Here is a 24,356-nt window from a genome sequence, read left to right as displayed (position 1 = left end):
TCCAAACAGAGTGCATGGGAAAGAAGCGGTCTCTTTGAAGGAGACATCAAATTCACAAGGTATCAACGAAGAAATGGCATCATCAATCCAGCTTCCCGCTGGCCTAATAGAACTCTGCCATTTGTCATAGACTCTAGCTTCAGTAAGTAATTTTAATTGTATTAATTATGTGTTTTTACACAAAAATTCGGAGTTATAAAGCCCAGTAACATAAAATGATATTTTCTTAGTTGTTTTAATGAAGGCGGAATCTACGAATAATTTATAAAACTAATTTCTACAGCATGTTTTTGAATTACAACAATTTATACTTATGTCAGCCATCTTATCAACTTTTTGGTATTTTGTTAGTATTTTAATTTCATGAATATTTGATTACGAAGATTTACAGCAAACACACGCAACACTTGTGTTTTATTCTATTGTTCGTTACAGCACAGTGGTGCGCACAACAGTATAATTTGTACATACTATTATTATTATTATTATTAGTAGTAATTATAAATAATAATACAGTAAAATTACATTTATACATTTTAATTTATTTATTCCATATGGGGATCTAAAGAAAAAAAAAAAGTGCACAAAACGTGTAACTGATATATTTAATAACATCTGAAATAGCATTTGAAGACTATACTGAGAGAACAAGGTAAGTCAATTTTGTAAAATTTTCGTAAAAGAAATTTATAACTTTACAGTTAAGCCATCTGCAGTCTATAATACAGTACTCAAATTTATTACATACACAGGGCCATATTAAACATTATGCCCCCGGGGCAGTTTATATTTTGCTACCCTGTTCTTCAATTGATTAATTGCAATATAAACAGTCAACAGAGTCATTGCTCCGAAAATTCTAGTAGTCATAAATCATGTGTACTCGGTTTCAAACAGAAGGATTCTCCTCTTGGAAGAATTGATGAAAAATATACAGTAATACAGTATTAACTTAAAAATATTTTTAAAAAGCTTTAAATTACTATAAAAATAGGTTTTTAAAATAATAATTAACTAATATTTTTGCTAAATTAATTTAACATACATTTACTAGATAGTAAATAGAGTGTCACTATCTATTTTTGGCGAAGAATTTTTGTCCATGCCATCTACTGTATCTGTACTGTACTGTATTATCACTAAGTCAGAAGCAATGGACATAGAAGTACCAGGTTGTTGGACCCAACTTTTCGAACTGAATCACTTCAGAAATAATATTCTAGTTTTGGAATTTGTCTGATTAATTCATTGTTCCAAACAGGCCATTCTTTTCATTGTTTTTTGCACTGTGCACAACTTAATTTAACTCTACAGTCATTCGTTCTTTAACAATTCATAATCACTAAATCACATGGAATAACCTACAAAGATACCATCATTTCACATATCCCTTATAGACCCAGGACCATGATTTCATAATAAAAAAAGTTTTATTCTTACATTTCTTCAAAACTGTATTGGAATAGCTCAAATATAATTTTGTTTTCTGTTGACGTAAAATCAGTGCATAAATGTAATCAAGAATCAGGCACTTCAAAAAACAACAGTCCACTAGGTATTAAAAAGTTTGCGTTTAACTACCTGTAACCTTCAGTTGTTATGTGCACTTCATCAAGATTATAGTAAAAGATACGATTTCTACTTCTGATATTCTTGTGAGTGACGGGAACAGCTTAGCTGTCTGCCAGGCTATTAGAGGAGCTTATATTGAAATTCAACGAATATACAGTAAAAACTTGGAGAGTTAGTGTTTAATTTAGTAGCTATTTCACATCTCTGTTGTGTTTCATTACAATTACATAATAATTTAGAACCCCATAATGACTTCATGGCAGCTAAAATAATTCAGTTAATAAAGGAGGTGGTTCTATTTAATTTTACCAGTCACTTCTTGCTCCCATTAAAATACAACATTGCTAATTATTTGTTATTCTCGTGCATCATATTTTTAGTAGACAAATGAAATTATTTACACTGTCAGACTAGTAAAACCCACTAAGGTCTAGTTGATCATGGAGTTTAGAAATCAACCGATCAATCATATTACCAACAGATATTTTTAAATAGTCATTTTCCTAAAATCCTCAAAGTTGTGTTATTTTACCATTCATATAATTCCCTATTCTTCTTTTCCATTAGAGTCTTTCACCCACTTGTATAATCTCCATAACCCTCAACAAATACTAAAGCAAATTTTGACTAAGGTAAAACGTTTTATATATCAATACTTACATAATGTAAATCTTATTTTTCTGCTACAACATCTTTCTTTAGCGGAGAAACAGAGAGACTACATTCTGCATGTTGTGAATGAATATCACAACAAGACTTGCATTTGAATGCGTGAATACAACCCAGACATTGATAAAGATTATGTCCATATAAAAGGAGAACGGTCTGGTTGTTGGTCATATGTTGGACGTATTGGAGGGGTAAGTGTCTAAAAATCTACCAAGATTCTCAACTCTTGTGCATGTGATTTTGTAGAGACTTTTCTCAATGTAAAACTTTAGCAGCAATGTGGAACGTATCTACAAACTATTCATTTGTTCTACTTAACAAGGAAAAAAATTATGTAAATTCATTAATACTTTGGGTGATAGTATGGAATATGTTTCCAGATGGAGTAGATCAGAATATGACATACTGACTGGATGAGTAAATGAATATAATGTATTTAATCAATTTCTAAAAAGGAAGTTTAGTTCTATAACTATGTCGTTTATTGTGTTAACTATAATCCAAAAATATCTGATTTATGTCAGTTCTGGGTGCACTGCAGTCTGGTTGCTTTAGTTTACTTAAGACAATCAAAAGCTCCTGTTTCATGATTCTAGCTTAGCAATACTTGCTATAATATGCAATCAGTCAATCCAAGATAAGATGCCAATAGAAATCAAAAAAATACATCAGAATGTTAAAGAACATAAACAAAAATGTCGTTTTAAAATGAATTCCCTCACACTGTAGCCTGCAGAGTAACGAGAAAGCTGATATGTTGGCCAAAAACGGAATAATAATCCAACAAAATATAAATAACCTCTTATAAATATCAACAAAACTCTTAACCAGAATGAAAATAAACACGTAGAAGAATTCACTGAACAATGTAAATTAAAAAAAAAATGGAAAAAACTACTAGGGCCCAACATAATACCAAACAGTCCTTGATCTGATGCAAATGCCTTATTCTGCTTAGAAACTGGTCATGACTGTCCAGTAGCATATCTCCATTGAATAAACTTGTTAGCCTCATCACACTGTGGAGTATGCAACAACACAAATAGAATATTGAATAAGAAACACCACTCTGCACTGGATCCCAGAAATTGGTTAAAACAAGAATTCCAAGTTCCTAGATACTATTGGGAAGCTCACAAGCAAATGACATTAAGTCAAGAGCTTCAGAATCTTTTACTACAGAGACATTATTATGATGTGTGGCAAGAAAATGGCAGGTGACTCATGGTCCATTGTTACTGTTGTTTCTGACGAGCGCGTAACCATTTCTCCAACACTTCTACAATACATAACAGTACTAACAATAAATATTCAATAATTTGGACTTACCAGGTTCACAATCATTGCTGAAAATGGCCCCCATTTGCCGCCACACACAACTGACATCTTCTGATAAACTAATGAACAACATCTGAAGTTTCACATTATTGATAGCCTCGATTTCTTCTCGTATATAGTCTTTTGGTTAATATGAGAATGAGGATTTTTCCTATAAACCTTACCTTTTAGTGTTCCCCATAAATAAAAGTCACAGGGTGTTAGATCTGGGCTTTGTGGAGCCCATAAAGGATTACATATTAGTCTCGTACCAAAAATACACTGTAATTCCCTTGCTGACACAGACATGTAATGAGAATTTGTTGGTAGGCATTACCTAAACACACAGTAATCACTAAACTTTATACACTTTAGAATCAAGACTTTTGTAACATGACTTGTGACTACAGAGAAAGCTATATGGCGACTGAAAATTTACATTGCACCTGTAACAGCCTGCACATCACAGACTGTGCAGGGAGCGGACCACCAGTAACCCACCATTTTCTCGCCTCACATCATAATAATGTCTCTGCACTACTATTATTACTACCACCATTACTGCTGTTGCTGCTACCACCATTACTACTACTATTACTACCACCATCACCACTACTACTACTGCTGTTGCCACAACTAACACTACCACCACCACCACTATAGTACTGAAGCAACAAAGACTGTTCCTACTATTACTACTACCATAATTTCAAACATTTATGAGTTTAACTTAAAAAAATCTAATTAAAAGATTAATGAATTTCTTTTTGGTCACACACAGATCAGTCTTAAAAATAAGACGCTCTCTTGCATGAATAAGGGCCTCTCACATGGTAAGCATATGATGATGATGATGCTAATAATAATAATAATAATAATAATAATAATAATAATAATAATAATAATAATAATAATAATAATAATAATACAGCTCAAAAGTAAGTGTAAATTTTAGCCAGTCTATATAAAGAATATCATAGCATAACACAGTTATGTAAAAGATATACTACAGCATATTAATTCCATACAGTTGGCAGTCTGAAATCATAACTGCACGCTAAGCTTTCACAGTTCTACAATATTAAATCTATTACGCTTTTCATTTCTTATCTGCATAATCTACAGTCCAAATTTACGTCATAAAAGACACATTTTGGTGCTTTTCCATGGAAGTATATCTTTATTTTTATCCAACTCCAGTTGAGCATTAAAAATTCTTTAATGAATAGTTTTACACATCTAGTTCCAAAATTATTTTTAGAGTATGTTGTTGTTCATTGAACCATGTAGCAGAACTCATTCTGTCTTGGTTCTGTGCCACATTAATTACGTTATCAGAAAATAACGCTTTTTCAGTTCATAGCAATAGTAGTAATGGTGGTGGAGAACATTAACAATAACAAATAATTATGTTTCATTATGCTAAAAGAAGTTTCTCTCTTACTAACTACCATTATAGCGCCAAGAGTTAAATCTTTCTCCCAGCGAGCCTGAGACTGGATGCTTCCGAACTGGGACAATAGAACATGAACTGCTTCACGCACTTGGTTTCTTCCATCAGCAGAGTGCTACTGAGAGGGACGACTTTGTGGAAATATACTGGGAAAATATTCAATCGGGTATTAACATAATATATTTAAGAATTAATATCAAATTATCTTATGTGACTTAACATGATAAGTGACCGTCTTAAATCAATCTGTTTATGGCACAGGAAGAGAAGGAAATTTTAACAAATACAGTGCAAGCACCATAAGCAGTTTTGGAGTGAAATACGATTACGACAGCATAATGCATTATGGTGCCTATGCCTTCTCAAAGAATGGAAAGAAAACTATTCAGCCACTGGTAAGTCTACTACAGCACTGTCTTCTCTCATCCTTTCCCACACTGATATATCATGTTTGCCATTGCATTCTTCGCTTTATAGATTCAAACTCACAAGAAGATTCTGTTACACTGATACAAGGTGTGATTGGGAAATTATAAGACAGGAGCCGCCACTGCTCAATAGTAGGGGGTAGGTTTGCCCACGGGTGTGAAAGAGAAAGCTTATTATATTTTATGCTCGACCATGCCGAAATGTAGTAATTATATACCTGATAGCAGTCCTTTAATGCATGTCATTAAAGTACACCTATTCATTAAAGTTCAGGTTTTCGATTATTCTCGGATATGCAATCGAAAGACAACTAGGGAAACGTCATGGAGGCTGGAAATACAATACTGTCGCAGAAGGTTATGTTCTGTTACTATAATAATTAGCGTTAATTGTAAATAATATTCAAATAAATGCAATTTGCCACCTCGTTTTTCAATGTCTAATTTAATTTCAATGTTATATCAAGATTAATATTTAGTTTACTCTCTGGATTATATCAAGGTCAATGTGGACATCTGTTCCTCTGAAAAAATCAATACTTTCGCGTCTGCGCACATCTCACAATTTACGAGCTATGCACAAGGTCACTTCCGCTCTTCAGTCAGATAGGAATAAAATGAATACTTCTGAATAATTTCAAGTTAGAAATATGGTCGAGCATAAAAAGTCGTATGAAACTTGACTATAATGGTAATTAAGATGCTCGTATGAAAATTATGAAACTCGCTTGCGCTCATTTCATAAACATACTCGCGACTTAATTACTACCATTATAGGCTCGTTGCATAATGTACTAATATTATATTAATACATATCAAAATGCTATTCATATCAAGGAAAGCAAGAAAAGAAAAGACAAAGGCAAAATCCATATAAAGAGAACAAAAGCAGATTGAGATGAGTTGAATCTAATGCTATTTATACAAACAAAAGCAAAGCAAATCAAAGCAAAAGATTAATGAAGCTGTATGCACAAAATTCAAATAAATATGAAATCGTCTTGCTCTAAAGATATGGTGCGCAACTTTTAAAAGGGCAAGATTGATATTTATTATATGCATGACAGTATGTGTTTCTGATTCGGTTGCTTCTTTTGTAGGATGAAAATGCAGAAATAGGTAAAAGAAATCAATTCAGCGACCGAGACATTGAGAAGCTTCAGAGAATGTATGAGTGTAAATCGTAATGATTTTATAAGGCAGAATCTCAAATGCAGGTGATTTATTTGTTAGTAGTGCAGATAGCTGAAAGGATTAGCTCAACATTTACAATAAGCACAAAACTTTTGCAAGATACGGAGTACTGATCTTTATGACAGGAAAGTCACTCCTTTATGTTGCATTAGGTAAAGAGAAGCCAAACAAAATTCCCATTGCTTTAATACCAACACCTATAGAATGTCATTTAAAATTTACCTGAACATATTTGTGAAGGATCTTATACATTCTTTTAACTAGTACATTATTGTAGCTATCCAACACTGAAATAAAAGAACAGAAGCAGCCATTATGCTTCAGTTGGATAACATCACTCAATCGAGATCCACAAACTAGTACCAACAATATTAGACTTTGGAAATTAAATACATAATACATCTAAGATTTCTGTTAACAGTAACATATTCCTATTTATATCTCCATTATCACAGATATGACAAATTTCAATGACAAACTATAGAATGAGTTACGAATATGACAATAGCAATGTCAATACGTTTAATTAGGGGAAGGTGATATTTGCAATGGTAGAATTTCATCCAAGCAAACAACCTTCAGTAGCATTGCGATAACCCTAGCATCTGCTGCTAACATGATGGGACCTTAGAAAACGGGCTGCTAAATTAATGGTATTTCTTAATTTAATTGTTGTTTCTTTTTTATATTCTCACTCCTTCTGTTCTAAAACTGATAATAGTGTGCTTCATATAATTAATTTGTCTTGTTAATGAGTCAAGAGGTTCCAAAAAATGAATGCAAGGTATTTCTAATATTATTCATAAAAACTGCAATTCCCATGTATGGTGTGCACACACACATGTAAAAAATAAACAAGTTTAAGATCAAATTTAAAAAAAGATTGAACAAATTCAAACGTGAACTTTGTTTATTTATGCACAGAGATAAGAGGATCATACAGTAATTACTAAACAAACGTTAACTGGAGTGAAACAAGTTTTAGATTCATTTTCAATATTTATATGGAGTCAAAGAGCTAAAGGGCGGAAAGAGATTAACATTGTTTGAGCAATATCCCAGTGAAGTCCCCTGCTGACACTGTCCCTGATTATTGGAAAGATGGATTACAGACAGAAAACTAAACTGTCATCATTACTTAACTCTAAGTAAATATTCAGTCACCTTTAGTAACATACCAATAAAGATGTACAGTACATACAATTTACATAGCCTACAGCCCCAGTAGTTAAATAGTTATTATGCTTTCCATTAGAATTAAGGTTTGTAATTTTAAATCTAAATGAGAGTGATGGAGTAAAAAAAAAATTAAATCCATAGTGAGACAGCTCATGAAGAGCTAAGGCCTACCAGCTGACTGCTGGTCTCACGTCCACATACCTCAGCAGAGGTGAACGATCATCCAACTGGAACGGAGGTATCCTGTGGATAGCATGATGATTCCCCCAGCCATTATAGCTGGTTTCTGTTACCAGATTTTGCTATCATAGCTCCCCAAATTCATCACAATGCTGGCTGAAATTTCATGAGAAATTCCTTCCTCATGAGGACTCAACTAGTGTGCATTCCGTGAGTCCTAGACATGATGCCTTAGATCACAATGCTATGGTGCAGGACTGATGGATTTTTAAGGGGATTTAAATCCTCAGTTTTATGTTTTTATTTATATAGTGAAATCAGGCTCCTTTGTCATAGCTTGACAGCTTGCAAAATCTTGTCTCTGCACGTAAAGACCAGACAAAATTTACTGATAATTTTATAACCTCCATCAAAATTTAATTCTGCAAGTCATCCTCACCAACGACCTATTACACCAGCATCATAGTATTCTGTTTTATCATCAATTCAGAAATGGAATTCAACTGTGCTTTAGCTTGCAGAATTTCAGGTAGATCACAAATGATCACATGTGAATACATTGAAAATCAATCCATCAACCAACTAACAATATTAATGTAATGTATATCAGTGCAATTTTGTAACAATATAATAAACTCATAGTGAAATGTTACTCTGGATTCAGTTCGTTATGAACAAGGAAGAAAAGGATTGAGATACATTAGCACAGGATAGATTAATTGAACACTGTTATATATAAACATACAAATGTATTAAAAATATAAAAAAATGTGGATACAATGTTACTTACCGTAACAATGCAAGATATTTAAATGCATAATCACAGCATAGAACATGTCAAACTAACAAATGGTCTATTATCAATTTGTAAATGAATGAACATTGGTAATGTAGAATGAAGTAAAAAATTTACATACTTTAAATTTTAAAATTATTACTGTGGCCTTAAATTGAGACACTGCACACCAATTCTTTACAATACCAATGTTCTGAACAATCACTGGATTCAGTCACAGAAATGTATGAACAACTGGCAACTTCATTTTGTAGTAAGTTAAATACATTCCACGAACTCCAACTGTTTTGGAAGCATTATTGTAACATTTACCGAGAAACTATATTTTTATTAAAATTTCATGTTTTTAATTCAATTTAATAAACGGTTAAATAAAAAAAAATGAATGTACAAGTGGTTCGCAAATATAAGGTTATGAAAAGTTTATTCATTTAAATGGGGGTTTGTCAAGTATATTTAAATTAATATGCCTATCAATGTTTACTATTTACTGTCCCTGTTGTTACATACACAATTTTTCAAAATATTTCACATTATCTTATAAATTTTATTATATAAAATGTCATATATCATAAATATATAAACTCAGGAAAACTGTTCTGAATCCAGTATAGCACCATCAAGATGATGTAGTCTAACCTAGGGATATAAAAAAACTATAACTGATTCTTCCTGCCTACATAGTAATAATTATTCTGCAGGAAATCTTGTTCATTTGTACTATACATTAAAGTGTGAACACGTTCGTGAAAATTTAGTCAAGCAAAATGTATGCAGTAGTATGTCATTGTCACGTAAGTATAATGAACTACTAATTTTAATTCAAAGAATAAACTTAAGTTATAGAGGAGACAGAAGAATCACTCATTTTGGTAAGTGCATACAAACTCTCTTCAGTTATGAATGAGAACACGTACATGAAGCCACTAACTGCTATGCATTAATGCTTAAGATATAAATTCCATAGTGGGAGATTGGTAAAAAAAAAAATGTCAGGGGTTTGCGTGGTGAATAGGTACGCATTTTATTGTTTCATATGTTACTGTTATGTTTCTATCATTAGGAATATGAAAGTATCCAGTTATAGGGAGATAACACTAGTTGCTTATTAGATAATGCTCGTCACTTATTCACTTGCAAGTAGAATATGGAATATTCAACGGATGGCAGAACACATTCACTTTGGCTTGTGCGGTATTGGAGACTACAAGAACTTCGTGTTATGTTAAGAATGTTATATTTTCTAATCAACTGTACCTCGAACAAAGACATATTCACATTGAAAAATACATGAAGATACAGCATTATACAAAAATAAAAATTAAACTGATGTTGATTAATGATTTCCATGTCTGTAAACATATGGCAGCAAAACTTTTGTAATACATTTAAGAAGTTGTAAAATAAATTAAATTCTTATAACTTAGAAGTTTTCTGTCTGCTTCAAAATTAAATTAAATTGAAAAATAAGTATTTCAAAGTTGAAGTAATTTCTTCGATATACAGAACTTCAAGAAGAATTTTCTTTGGACAATTTCTATTGCAACAATTACGTATAAAAAAACATTTCAATTTTTGCATTTACTGGGATCATTACAGTTCATCTCAAAACTATGTCAATTGTAATGGTTCCTTTTTCACAAGATGAAGCTATTCATCTTTTGAAATGTTGTGTTTTCCACCAATATTTATAGTAAAGGAAATAGTCCAAATAAGATTCTCATTAACTATTTAGAATGGTCGGTGGCTTTTAAAGTATACTTCCTCCAAAAATTCTTGTTTCTCATTATTTAAATCTTGTTACTTACAACTGTCAGATTGAGAGAGTTCTGTAAATGTTACAATCCTTTACAACAATATTACATAAGTAATATCTAGTAGTGATATTGTATGCAAGTTTCGTAAAATAGGCCCTAAACTTCTTTGGAAATAGTACTTACTGTATGTCAATAAAACAAAATGAATAATTCCATAATATTAAAGTTAATAATAATTGTAATATTGCTTATAATAAAGGGAGACAAATATTCTAACCCTACTGAAGACAATAAGAAAATTACATGAATTTATCTTTTCTGTCATGTGAAGTTTACAACTGTTTTAATTAATTATTATATAGGACACACTGTACAATGAATCGTATTGAATAACTGAATTTTTTTTACAGTAATAAAGATCAAACTTAAGATTTCAAGATCTAATATCTACTTTAACATGGAACCTCAATGTGACATGTTCTCATTCATTCTGTGAAAACGTCTTCCTCAAGATTTTTAACAGACAGGCCTACTTCTGTGTCTTCTGCTTCATTATTTTATCACTTATAGTTTGGCACTTTTTTATGAATTAAGTGATAAAATTAATGATTTGTCAGAAAGTTGATCATACTTGCAGTGAACTGAACACTGAGTCAGTCTGGTCAAGTGCATTCAGTCCTCATTCTTCAGGGAGGTCACCCCAATCTATGGGTTTCTTTCCTTTCTCCTTTAGCAACTCATTGCAGCGAGAAAAATGCCCACAACCCAAGAACCCACGATGTGCAGAAAGTGGAGAGGGATGTGTTGACATAAGCAAATGGTGTTTTTTCTGAACAAAATAAAACAAAAATCTCAAACCAAAAGGAAAACACACAAAAAATACACAACACAAAACACACAGAAGTCGATAAAAAAAAAAGCAGGATCCAATAAGACCAAGAATTAAAAAAAGGACAAATATGCGAATCACAAACATTCTGAGTTGTATCATGATAGAGACCGAGGATTTATAAGCACTAAAAATTGTGCACGCAACTATGCACTAAATACCTTAAAAAAATACACTGGAATATGCACTAAAAATTTCCAGGTTTCTTTCATAAAGAAATGCCTTTTTTCATTTAATACAAGCCTCTAAGTTATGTCGAAAATTAACGTTCAACATTACAGAATGTAACTGGAACAAACTTAAAAAGAGGGCACTTGTAAGATCTCCAGTACTTAGCCCAAAGTTTATTTGCCTTTTTAGCACAGATGCCACTTTCCGCAAATGATTTAGAATTTTTTTAATTTCTCCGTGCTCCTTTCAGCCTCTCTTCTGCATTTTAAACTACCATCAAGAAGGAGGCAAAGAGAGGTAGACACCTTCAGTGACCTTAGACAGGAATGAGTAGGGTGCTACTAGGAATTCCAGACTCTCTTGCAAACTAGGCCAACCAGAGACCTGCCCTTCATAGATATTCACTGGAATTTTTCTTCTTCTTGGGGATTGGCTCAAACCAAATGCATAAACAACCAAATATATTGGAATGTTTGACAATTCCAATGAGTCATGAATTCCTTGAACGTAGTTGTGACAATCAATCCTTCGCTTAGGTTACATCACAAAAAAATAAATAAATAAAAAGAAAGACAAAATACGCAATTATATGCAAAATTGAATTAAAATACTGTATGCATTTTTCATCAAAACTGTTGAAATATGCACAAAATAAAAAATAAAATTAGTCTTATTCGATTATTCGTCATTCAAAATGTAAAGATATAAGAGTACTCCTTAAATATGACATAACAATAAAAACATGTATTTTCATGCAAAGCCTTGGTCTAATCATGAAACAAACCAACGTCACACAAAAGAGTATTTGTAATTTTTTCTCTAGTGGATGCATTGTTTAGTGAGTGCAGAAATTCTATGTAGCTTAAATATATGTTATGTACAGTCTTAGAAAAAAGTTCTGTCACACAGATACTTCGTAAGTCCTAGAAAGAAGGCAGTGTGCATGATCAGACATACAACGAAACAAAACTAATTTTATTACCTCAACCAGTCCTTCCCTTGTGAACAGGTCGCTTGTTCTCTGATCATGCACACTGTCTCCTTTCTGGGACTTATAAAGTATCTTTTTTTATCAGACTGTACTGTCAATCTTTGCACAAGCCTGACAAATTCAGGTAGGGGAGAAGGGGAGGGAGGAAACAGCCTACAAACAGGACTCCTGACATGAGTAATCTAATCACCTCCACTTCAGAAATGCAATTCATTTCTGCCAGGCTAGCAGTTGAGGAAGGTCTTGAATCCCATACACGGAATCTGTGAAGTGACAGTAAAAAAACAAGTCTTCTGCACAGGTAGTGTCATAGATGGCTAGTCTAAGGAGTACTCAGTGCAAGAAAAGAATTGCATGGGACAGGAAACATAACACGGTGTGGAGGAATAAAGGGAGCAAGCGCTGTCAGGCTCTGCTCTTTCCCAAGTGATGTTATGAGCGACCATACTTCACAGATTTCGTGTATGGGGTTCAGATGATGGTCCTTTTTGAACTAATGAAAATCAACTATAAACTCTATTACAGCTATTAGATTTAATTTCTATTTATGGAGCTCTGTATAGAAGGGATTAAACAAGATGGAAATGTGTGTATTTCTGCACACCTAAAGAATGCAATTAATGTATTAAGCCCACAAAAATTTATGGCAAAAGGGAAATATATTTTGCACACACGCTCGCACAGACACATACATACATAAACCAAATATAACACAACAAAATAAAATCAGATACAGAAGATGTTAAAAAAAATATATAGTAATACCTTGTCTACTGACGCTGCTTTTTTCTGGGCATAAGATCCCCAAAGTAGGAAGACTACATTTCGAGAGTTGTCACTGATATACTTCACAACTGCGTCTGTTAAGTTCTCCCAGCCCTGATCTTTGTGTGAGTTAGCATTGTGTGCTCGCACTGTGAGGCACGCATTGAGGAGCAAGACACCTGCACACACCAACAAACATTCTGGAAATCTGGTAGTCAAATGGAAACATTTACAGAATAGTTTTGAGTTTCTACAAGGGCGGGGGAAAGCAAGGAAAAAATGTATATAATTTATTGTTAGGAAATCTTCATGAAGTTTGTCACTTGCTTCATGTGTTGAAGAAGAGAATACAAAAACAATAAGACAGTGAAGTTTTTAGAAATGATGAAAATAAATGATTTGTCAGTTAAATGATTAAATCGACTTTCTATGATATAGATCTGTGTCCAAATCTAAGAGAATTTTTTATGCACAGATACAAGTTTGAGCAGTTTTAAGCACTATTCCTTCTTTTCTCTATTAATCATCATCATAATAAAGAGGCTAATCTTTCAGCCTCAATTGGTGAAAAAATTAGACATTTACAAAAATAAAATCTGCAAATACAATTAGAATAATTAGGGAAATGATAAATACTTTATATTTGCGATATCTGATACATTAATGACCCACCATACCCCTCTAGAAGTACCGCATTTACCCATGTAATGGACGCACCCCAATTTTTCGTGTTAAAAAAAAATCCCGGCATAATAGACGCATCTCATTTTAATCAAAGATCGTTTAAATAATATCGAAAGTCGTAAGACTGGATGCACTGCGTATGTTTAAATTCAAGTTTTTAAACAACAATGCATGATACCACTGCAATCATGATTGATTCTTTTTTTTACGCGTGCAAAATATAGATACAGGTACTCTCCAATTAATAACGCAGTATTCTTAGGACATCTGCAGTGATGCTGAGCCTGACAGTGAATGAGGTAAGGCTAGTGTTAATAATAACAATAAAGTGTCTTGTCTTATTGTTGCTGTATTCATTGTTACAAGTTATCATCTGTTTATACAACTGCTGCTAACTAACGAACTTCTTAACTGCGACACAATCGATATATAAATTAATCACAGCTCATATATCGTTATGTATTCTATCGATTATTTCAGCATTCGAGATGGAGCACCTTTAATACGTGTGTTCCCCCCCCCCCCCCCTCGCATTAAATATGCACCCTAGTTTTTTGTTATAAAAATCGGAAAAAAAAAAAAAAAGTATCTATTACGTGGGTAAATACGGTAATATAATGAGGTTGTAAATAATTTTGACATCTTTGACATTGCTTGCAAAGCATCATATGGAAATGGATCTTCATCATATCACAGATGATGATTCTGAATAATGAATAAATGGTGAAATGGCAGGAAAATCACACTAATCTGCAAAAACCTGTCCAAAACACCACAAAATTCCTCTTGGACTCGGCCAGTTTTGAACTCAGATCTCATGTGAGATTGCAGTCATTTTGCTAATGGTGTGCCAACAAAATAATTCATATTGTATTTAAAGTGCTTCAAGTTTAATAATAATAGCAAGTGTAAAAAAACATTGTAGACTCTAGGATCAAGCCTTGCAAGAAATTATTGGAAGTAACATATAGACAGAATGAAGGCAGATTGGACGATGAGAAAAGCCAAGAAAGACAGACACCTAGAGAGGAAGAGAAAGGCCTACTGAAAGATGAGTGGAAGTGGATGCACATCTTCAGAAGAAGCTTGATACATACAGGATGAATTACTACATCAAAGAAGCAGCAGTAAAGGAATGCTACTGAATGTTCTCCATCTGTCTTTAAACTCTGCATATACTTTAATTTGTAATCTTGGTCACTATGAAATTCTTGCGGCAGTAAATGGAGAGCTTAATATTATAACAAGTAGTATAGAATTGCTAACCTTGCCTAGCCCACCCAATTAAGTTTCCATGTCGTGGAGTCTGAAATCCAGGAATGTCTCGTTCCAATTCCTTGTACATGTTCAGCAAGCTATAACACAACAACAATAACAAAGAATGTAAAAATATTTTCTTTATACCAGCATTGCAAATAAGCAGAAAGTTTACAGGCCCACCTTTTTTTACCTGATTTACTGGTGCTTAAAGACAGGCCACTATATTCCATGTTACCAGTGTAAAGAAATAATTTTTTTCCTCTAAGATTAGTTTGAAAAACAGTCCTCCCTATAACAATACTAAATTTTATTTTTCTCCTGCTAAATAATAACTTAACAAATATCTGCAATATGTGGTTAAAAAACCCCTACTAAGTTGACGATACTGATCATTCAGCAACAGTTCCACTTCTAATACAATTTAAACAGCATCAAAAACACTGTCCGTGGAATCTGTGAAGAGACATTGAAAAACAAGGCTTCTGCATATGTACCATCAGAGATGGCTGGTAAAACGAGTTCTCAGGGTCAAAAGGAATTTCGTGGTAGAGGAACACAACTAGCTGGGAGAAAGAGAAAGTAAAAGAAAGGGGGCAGTCACTGTCAGGCTCCTTCCTCTCTTGAGTGATGTCATATGCAACCATACTTCACAGATTCAAGTGGCTGCGAGTTGTTATAATTAATCAATCTAATTTATAAAACTGAAGAAAAATCTCAAAGTATGCTCTAAGAGCAAACATAATACAAGAGAAAACGTAATAGACGTAGCAAAATAATAAGAAGTTTAAAAAATTTGAAATAGGTCTATTCGCTGCATAACTTAATCTTTTTGGCGATTTTCTTTTCAATTCAGACACCCATGTTATTGTTATCTTAGGCACCTGCAAAAATAATTTAGACACCCAGGGCTTATGGCCATCTGTTTATTTACAAACTTGCCTTATACCTATTAGTTTAATTAAACAGAACAAGGGCTAACAACATTTTATTTCACCTAATTATTTGAAATAGGCGCACATAGAATACAAAGTCAATAGATACATTGACACAAAATAAATTAAATATTCTTGGACACATGTGCTGCTAAGCACAAAACTGTGTATATTACATAAATTAACACATTTTTGAGCAAGGTTTAATATAAATTAACGAATATTTAAGACAACTGAATGATGTTAATAATTTAACATTGCGTGATAGATCATGGAGACCCAAGACCTACTTGCTGACAGCTAACTTGATGTCTTAAATTCAATACTGGTACGGTAAGATAAATTTTTAAATCGGCACTCATTCTTTAAAAGTAGTCATATTGTGGGTGTGAATGTTTGTGGTTCTTTCACTCACTGCAACATCTGATTTAGGGGTGTAAGGGATAGTGATGTCTCCTACAGCTTCTCCTATCCAAATCCCAACCTCCACCTGCTTGTAGTACACCCTGCATTAAGAAATGAGGATATGGGATCCGAGTAACAGCGGTATAAAAGTATCATCTAAATGAAGGAAATGCCGTTTAAAGATTACATGCTGACCTACAACAGCATGTACTAGCGTCTCTTCACTGGCAATGAGAGATAGGGTTGGTGGAAACTCTTCAATCCTCCCGGCCACGTTAAAACGACCAGTAGACCAATGGTAGTTGCAGCCCTCCAATCATATTGGGGGGTTGCGAATGAATGACTTAGCTGCCAATATGTAAAACTGGTGCTCATTTCAAAACAGTTACAATAAAACTCAATTTAATGAAATGTTTCCCAAGGTAAAACGTTAAAAATAAAATAGTCCCCCAATCTGGTCTCCAGGTGGGGACTACTTTGGGCTCTCAACAAGTAGGAAAAACAATATTGACTGTTCATCTAATATCAGTAAACTAGTAGTTAGTTGCTCAGTGGAATGTAGGAGTTTGTCATCATTCAAGAAAGCTGCAGATCAAAACATAATGCAAGAAGACTCAATAGATGTGTTAGCTATTTTAAAAGCAAATGTAAGAAACAGAAATACTGTCAATTTAAGAATTATCATGCTTACATCCTACACACATTCAGAAAAATTGATTACGATACTGGGAAGTAAGGTAAATGGAATAACTCCAATATGGCGAGCATTAGCAACCAACCGACATCTGATTTAAAAAAAGACTGTTCCAAATTCAAACGTGATGCTCTGATCATTGGTGGCGAGTGATGGCAAAATAATACATGCAAAATAATAAGCTATTTTCATCTGACTTGCATAATTTTTCCACCACTCTCTCATTATCGCCATAACTCACTGCATGACATTACAATTAGCTTCACATGTGGCAGTTGCAAACTCCTGAATTAGAATATTTTCACTATCATGCTTGAACTTAGTTTATAGTTTTATTTATTTAATATTAATAAATACATTTGTCTGCTATATGCGCAGCCAAGGAAAGCTTACAACCAATGACTTTCATCTTACCTTGGAGGAGGTGGTACCCCAGCAGAAACACTGAAACACAGACCTGCAACACAGATAACAATGTTTCAAAATTAACTAAACTAATTTAAACGAAACAATAGGGCAAAGGCCACAAATCAGAGTTTAAATGTAAGAAAATAAAAAAGAAATATGATAATGATCAATAAAGATGGTAGTAAAGCAGGTTTGCTCGGAGTATTCCCATTTCCCCTGCTATGACTTCACCATATCTCCGTAATTCATAATTTATTATTATCACTGGTGTAGTAGCAATGGGGCTAGTGCACCATAAAATCTTTCTCAACACATTAATAGCAATACTGAAATCAGAATAATTCGGATATATTGTCACAAAAGCAAACAATGAAACTTAAAGAGTTGAAGATATGAAATGTACGTGGGTGGTCCAATAAGTAATGCATATAATTTTTTTTTTCTCGGCTGCCTTTCATTGGAAAGTAACGAAATTTTATACACATCATCTTTACAGCTTCCTGCATTTCGTCATGTAGTTTCACCGTTTTCTGTTACATGGCTGTGATGTAGATTAGTTTTAAAATGGCGACTGCACATGAAACACGTACAAAGCAGAGAGCTATGACTGAATTTCTCTTTGCGGAGCAGGAAACCATTGCAAACATTCACAGGCACTTACAACATGTCTATGGGGATCAGGCATGGATAGAAGTACTGTCAGTCGTTGGGTTAACAGAATGTCAGCGACAGAACGAGGTAAAGTGAGATTGTCTCAGATCTTCCATGCTCAGGATGACCACATGCTGCTGTAACACTGGAGACAGTTGAACGCACCGATAGGCTTATTCGGGATGACAGGTGAGTAACATCCAAACAACTTGCTGTTCAAGTCGGCATCTCTGTTCAACTCATAAAGATGTCAACAAAATTCTCCTTCTCCATGACAATGCAAGGCCACACATAAGCATGCACACTCGTCAAGAAATCACAAAACTTGGCCTGACTGTCCTTCCTCACGTGCCCTACAGTCCAGATCTCGCATCATCTGACTTTCCTGAAGGATGCAATCCGTAGGAAGCGATATGACGATGATGAGCAGGTCATAGGAGAGTCAGGACGTGACTGAGAGGAAGACCAGCTGAATAGTACTGAGATGGCATACAGGTTCTAACATCTATGTGGTGTAGGGCCATAGATTTTAATGAAGACTACGTGATAGGCATTTGTAGCCAATTAATTGGGTAATAATGTGTATATTTGGATTTTTAATAAAGCAAACTTTGAATGAGAAAAAAAAAATGTTGTGCATTACTTATTGAACCATCTAGTATTACGAACAATTCTCTTATTTCTTATACAACATCTGGTACTTTATACCAGAACTGGCACACTTAGGAAAGAACTGACTGATGTGATTAAACATTAAACAAAGCAGCAATTAAGCTCATAAGTGATATTTCATAATAATTTTTAAGAGCAAAAGCATGTTATAATAGATTTTATATTAAATATAAGTAATTCAGATTGTTTAAGACTTTCTTTTTTTTAACTTTTTTAGTTGGTTATTTAACGATGTTTTATCAATTACTCGCTTATTTAACGTCGATGGGATTGATGATAGTGAGATGAGGCCATAGATTATCTGACATTTGCCTTACAGTTGGGGAAAACCTCGGAAAAAGCCCAACCAGGTAATCAGGCCAAGTGGGAATTGAACCCATGCCTCAATCGCTCCAGCTGACTGAGCTATGCTATGCTGAGTGGCTTTTTTTAAGCTTAATTATAAGCCTAAACATAATTTGTTTTTCTTTGTAATAGCAGAATACAATGTAATTTTATCTCAATTAGTATGTCATCTCTGATTGAGGTTTTAGCTGATATGTACGTACAGTTTTAGAAATAATTGATGGTGTACAGATATTTTCGAAGTCTCAGAAAGGAGTTACTGCGCATGATAAGAGGATGAGTGACCAGATTCACAAGCTAGTTGAGCAACAACACTCGTTCTGTTTCGTTGTATGTCATTGCTGGGTAGCTAGAACAAGTGCCAGAGAAAATAGTAATATACGTTACAAGAGCGGTATGTTGACGTTTTCATGGTCGAGGAAAAGATTGAAAAAGCGAAACGTAGTTGAGCTTTTTTAATTTCCGAGAACATGAAAACAAACATACATGAAAACAAACATTTCTAATTAGTTGCAATGAAATCTCCATGTTGGTTTCTGTTTGACGGCAATATCTTTCTTCAACATCGTTGCTATAAAATGTTTTCTGTGTTTACTATACTCCAGCAGGCCGTGATATACGTCTGTCTTTTTTTTCTCCCAGTCTATAAATGCGAACTTAAAACAAACGGTAAGGTTATGTAATGATTTATTTTTCATTTTAATATTTTAACAATATTATTTTTATAACATATTGCAGTAATAACATCAGCATCTGGAATCTTGCTGATTTTTTCACGGCTTCCTTAATGTTACTTGTATCAGGAATGCAATAAGTTTCGTGGAGTAGTAGACTTTACTTAATTTTTGCAAATATTTAAAAACAATAATTAACATTGCAATTTAGGTGAAATTGCAGTGGTAAGTTTCCAATTTACAATTATTACTATGTTAAACATCTCTAAAAATAATATGTTAAAAGCCTAAAGCAGTAAAATGAATGTCGCACTTAAGCGGTAAGAAGAGGGAAATTGTTATGTGTGTTATGTTGGGAATACTGAATGTGGTATTTCACACTTACCGCGTATTGGTTCTGTGAGGAAAACAAGCAAATACGCACGATCTCGCACAAAAGAATTTAGCGTAAATAAGTAGTGCGATAAAAACTTTTTCACCACCAAGAGTGCGCCATCAATTGTTTCTAAGACTGTACATCTATTATTAGGCAGTACATCTCACTTGACAATATGTGCCAGAGGCAGAACAATATTGTTTGTATACATCTGAAATCTCATTAGTGTAATATGTTACTAGTCAACGATGTATGCAATGGAGGAGAAAGGAAGTGGTCACCCTACACCATTATCCCATTATCTCCTGGCTTAGTTGTCTCGAGTGATACCACATTGATGTAGCTTATAAGATTAAAACCTGTCTTCAGACAGTTGACTAACAGCGTATTCCGAATCTCACCAGTCCGGTGGGATCAATGACGTCACGTTGCAACGAAAATAAGGAACAAAACTGCTGGAAGAATCGATGCTGTCATGGCGACCATGTAAGTGGTTATCTGTGCTACGCTAGCAAAATTTTGCGAAATTTTCGTACTGCCATCTCGTTCAAAGAAAAGAGATCATAAACAACTTATTTCTTGAACTGGTAGTAATAACTGGTCCGTTGACATGTTCGCTCATAAGCCATTAACATATTGTTTTTAAGTTGTGCTCATTACAAACAATACAACAGAACTAAAGCAGAGCACACTGCCATGACACAACAGTGCACGATGTCATTCGTCTGCTAATTCCCGCCCTATACAAGAACCAATCAGATTCACCGATGGCGGCTGATGGAAACTGCCACCACCTCTCAAGTTGATGGCACCAGTGCGACACCGGTGGAGCATCAATGACGTCATCGGTGGAATTCGGAACACCGAGATGCCATCGGATTGCTCACCGGTGAGATTCGGAATACGCTCTAAACAACAATATGTAATCAAGGAAATAACACTCTGGCGTAATTTATATGTAGGCCTATTGTATGTGTGCTATATTTTCATATTATATTTAAATGTGTACAAAAACTTCTGAAATAAATTCATACTTATGAAGTTCTTAGATAAAAAGCTGAGATGAAAATTAGATGCATTTGTATCACAAAGTTTAAATACAGTAGGCTACAGAGCATTCCTATGCATAGTGGTCCCAATTCACCCTCTACCTAACAAAATCTGTTGGCGAGCAGCAAGTGGCCATATGCCGACAGACAGACACATATGTTCACGTTTTCCTATGCAGACTAATATCGACACATAGCGACGGAATATGACTATCTAGGACCAGTTTCCATAGGAACGCTCTCGCTCTCTCTCTCTCTCTCTCTCTCTCTCTCTCTCTCTATATATATATATATATATATATATATATATATATATATATAACATAATGGCTCAAGGAAACCTTGAACGTATAGTATTCTATATACTTCGTACCATGAGCTTGCCGAGGATTGTGATATGGATCTTGCCCTAATATCACCACTTTCACTTTTGATATATGACATGTATGTGTCCATGTCCATACTTGATGTTCTGGTGGATAAACTGTATTGGAAGCCCTCTCTTTTGCAAGAAACTCGCTTAGCTGAAAAAGAGATTCACTTACCCAACATCAACAAGAAACAAAAAAGTTATCACAAAAGTATGCTGTACACCAAAGTGCACAATGAATGATAATAACTGAACTATGCGGCACTACCAATCTGAAACTGACGTAAATTTGTAACTGACAGTTATGGTACCTATCTTCGTGATTTTAAAGTAAACCATGTCAACATGAACTCCTACTCTAGATATATGGGCTACATCCATATATTTTCCCTAAGTACTGTAAACATCCCAATTTAAACCTGTTTGTTTTCACCTTACCTTCTTGAAATACGGTTTTCCAAATTCTGAACTCAATGCTTCAAACCAAGATTCTCCAATGTTAGGATGAAGCGCTGGGAAACGTTTGCTGGTCAATTTAATTTTCGCCTGGATGTATTTGGAAAAGAAAGGAGAGTTTTTATTAACTTCCTTACACTTATCCGCTTCTAGAGTTTCATTTACATTCTCAACTTTAGGTTTTTTATTTGTGTCATTATCGACAATATTTGATAAAGGTCTCTTAACTGCTACTGGTTTAAAAAAGTTCATTATGTTCTTCTGACAAGCCATTATTAGGCTTTAATTCTAATGCAACAAAAATAACAATATGCCGCATCCAGCACTCAAAACCGCACAGAAAAGTAAGCACATACACAACACCGGAGTAGCTCTACACAAAACAATTCCCGCTGGAATGGTTCCCGCCACTTCTTAGTTTGCTCACTGCTGGCAACACTACAATATTTATTATATCAAAGATTGTATTTATCCTGTCTTTTCTGTGGCACTGTTGATCCATATATTTTTCGTCGTTAAAATCATGCGTGATATAGCAGTAACTTACAATATATCAAATTTAACGATCAAACTCCTTACTTACATCCCCGATCAGGGCTTACATAAGAGTTCTGTTAAAGAGATTATCAGCCTTCCAACTGATGCCCATGATTTATGCACCACGTGATTTGCGAGGATTCGAAATGTTTAAACCTCAACATGAATATATTGTAAATAGTTCATTATTGTGAGGAAACTCATAATACATCGAAACTAGTGAGCTTTATGATGAAATTACATCTTTCCTTCAACATTTACACCGCTTATTTAAGGAGCGTCACACCTGTGGAATAACGGTTAGCGCGTCTAGCCGCGAAACCATGCGGTTCGGGTTCGATTCACGATTGGGGCAGGTTACCTGGTTGAGTTTTTTCTGGGGTTTAACCTCAACCCAATATGAGCAAATGCTGGGCAACTTTCGGTGTTGGGCCCCGGCTCATCTCACCGGCATTAACATCTCATTCTGATATTAAATACCGGGTAACCTAAGATGTCGATAAGCGTCATAAAATAACCTGCTTAAAAAAAAAAAAAAAAAAAAAAAAAAAAAAAAAAAAAAAAAAAAAAAAAAAGCAAATTCATCTTACGGTCGACCTGCGTGGCGCAGGCTGTATAGCACTGGCTTTCTGTGCCCGAGGTTGCTGGTTCGACACCGGCCCAGGTCAAATGCGACAGGCTCATGTCACTAGATTTAGTGGCATGTAAATGAACTCCTCCCAGACAAAATTCTGGCACATCGGCTGATATAACATCGGCAGTTGCGAGCATCGTTAAATAAAATATAATTTTTTAAATTTCAACATCTTACAGACTATGGTAGAAACTCACATCTCAAATCCATCAGAAAATTGCTTCATAAACACTACAGACATTGGACTACACTGCCATCCAAAGATAAAGGAGTAATATTCCCATATTGGGGAAGGAAAAAATGTGGATTTCGTGGCTCATCAATAAATGAGGAATGTCATGCAGACAATGGAAATAAACTATTAAAATGGATTGCAATATAATCCCAGTTCGAACTAATTTTATTACCTCAACTAGTCCTCTTGTGAATTAGGTCGCTCATCCTCCGATCTTGTGCACTGCCTCCTTTCTGGAACTTATAAAGTATCTGTGGAACAAAACCTTTTTCTAAGATTGTACCTGTAATCTGACACATCACTATCTCTCAATCGATTCCATCCATAGGTGTGCTGGCAATAATTTAACAAAGGGCTCGCCAAAAAAAAAAAAAAAAGTTGGCCGGCCAGCCAGCAGAGATAATGGAGCAGGAGAAGGGGGAAACAGTGGTTACTTTACAACAATAATATTTTATTTTTACCTTTAAAATAGGTCCCAAACTGTCACTTTGTTCACTGATGCAATCAAGGCTCAGCTCAACTGCAGGACGCACTCAGTGTCAGTAGCAAGGTGATAATTTCTTAACCAGGATAGTACAAACGGGACCGCATCCTATTCTTTCAAAGGTTTTTC

At 34.3% G+C, this 24,356-nt stretch overlaps 2 protein-coding genes across 3 annotated transcripts; one reads left to right on the top strand and one right to left on the bottom strand.

Annotated features, from left to right (window-relative positions):
* On the top strand, positions 1–9,699 carry LOC138706431 (zinc metalloproteinase nas-13-like). The gene is made up of 5 exons (XM_069835733.1): positions 1–142; positions 2,275–2,432; positions 5,018–5,177; positions 5,273–5,406; positions 6,540–9,699. The coding sequence occupies exons 2-5, from the start codon at positions 2,340–2,342 to the stop codon at positions 6,624–6,626; spliced, it is 474 nt and encodes a 157-aa protein (XP_069691834.1). The 5' UTR covers positions 1–142; positions 2,275–2,339; the 3' UTR covers positions 6,627–9,699.
* LOC138706430 (uracil-DNA glycosylase-like) lies at positions 5,035–22,902 on the bottom strand. 2 transcript variants are annotated; one of them, XM_069835732.1, is made up of 7 exons: positions 22,320–22,902; positions 21,885–22,035; positions 17,751–17,793; positions 15,312–15,400; positions 13,362–13,540; positions 6,856–6,920; positions 5,035–5,157 (listed from the first exon to the last, which is right to left on the bottom strand). In XM_069835732.1, exons 1-6 carry the CDS (start codon positions 22,608–22,610, stop codon positions 6,894–6,896), a joined length of 780 nt encoding a protein of 259 aa, XP_069691833.1. In that variant the 5' UTR covers positions 22,611–22,902; the 3' UTR covers positions 5,035–5,157; positions 6,856–6,893. The 2 variants fall into 2 exon arrangements, with proteins under 2 accessions (XP_069691833.1, XP_069691832.1); XM_069835731.1 differs by lacking the exons at positions 5,035–5,157; positions 6,856–6,920 and adding an exon at positions 9,843–11,374 and having other exon boundaries at positions 22,320–22,891.
* Positions 22,903–24,356: the final 1,454 nt, after the last annotated feature.

This window comes from Periplaneta americana, chromosome 9 (genome assembly GCF_040183065.1).
Source record: "Periplaneta americana isolate PAMFEO1 chromosome 9, P.americana_PAMFEO1_priV1, whole genome shotgun sequence".
Taxonomy (NCBI): domain Eukaryota; kingdom Metazoa; phylum Arthropoda; class Insecta; order Blattodea; family Blattidae; genus Periplaneta; species Periplaneta americana.
Note: the sequence above shows the minus strand (reverse complement) of the source record. Positions and strands in the feature narration are given on the sequence as shown.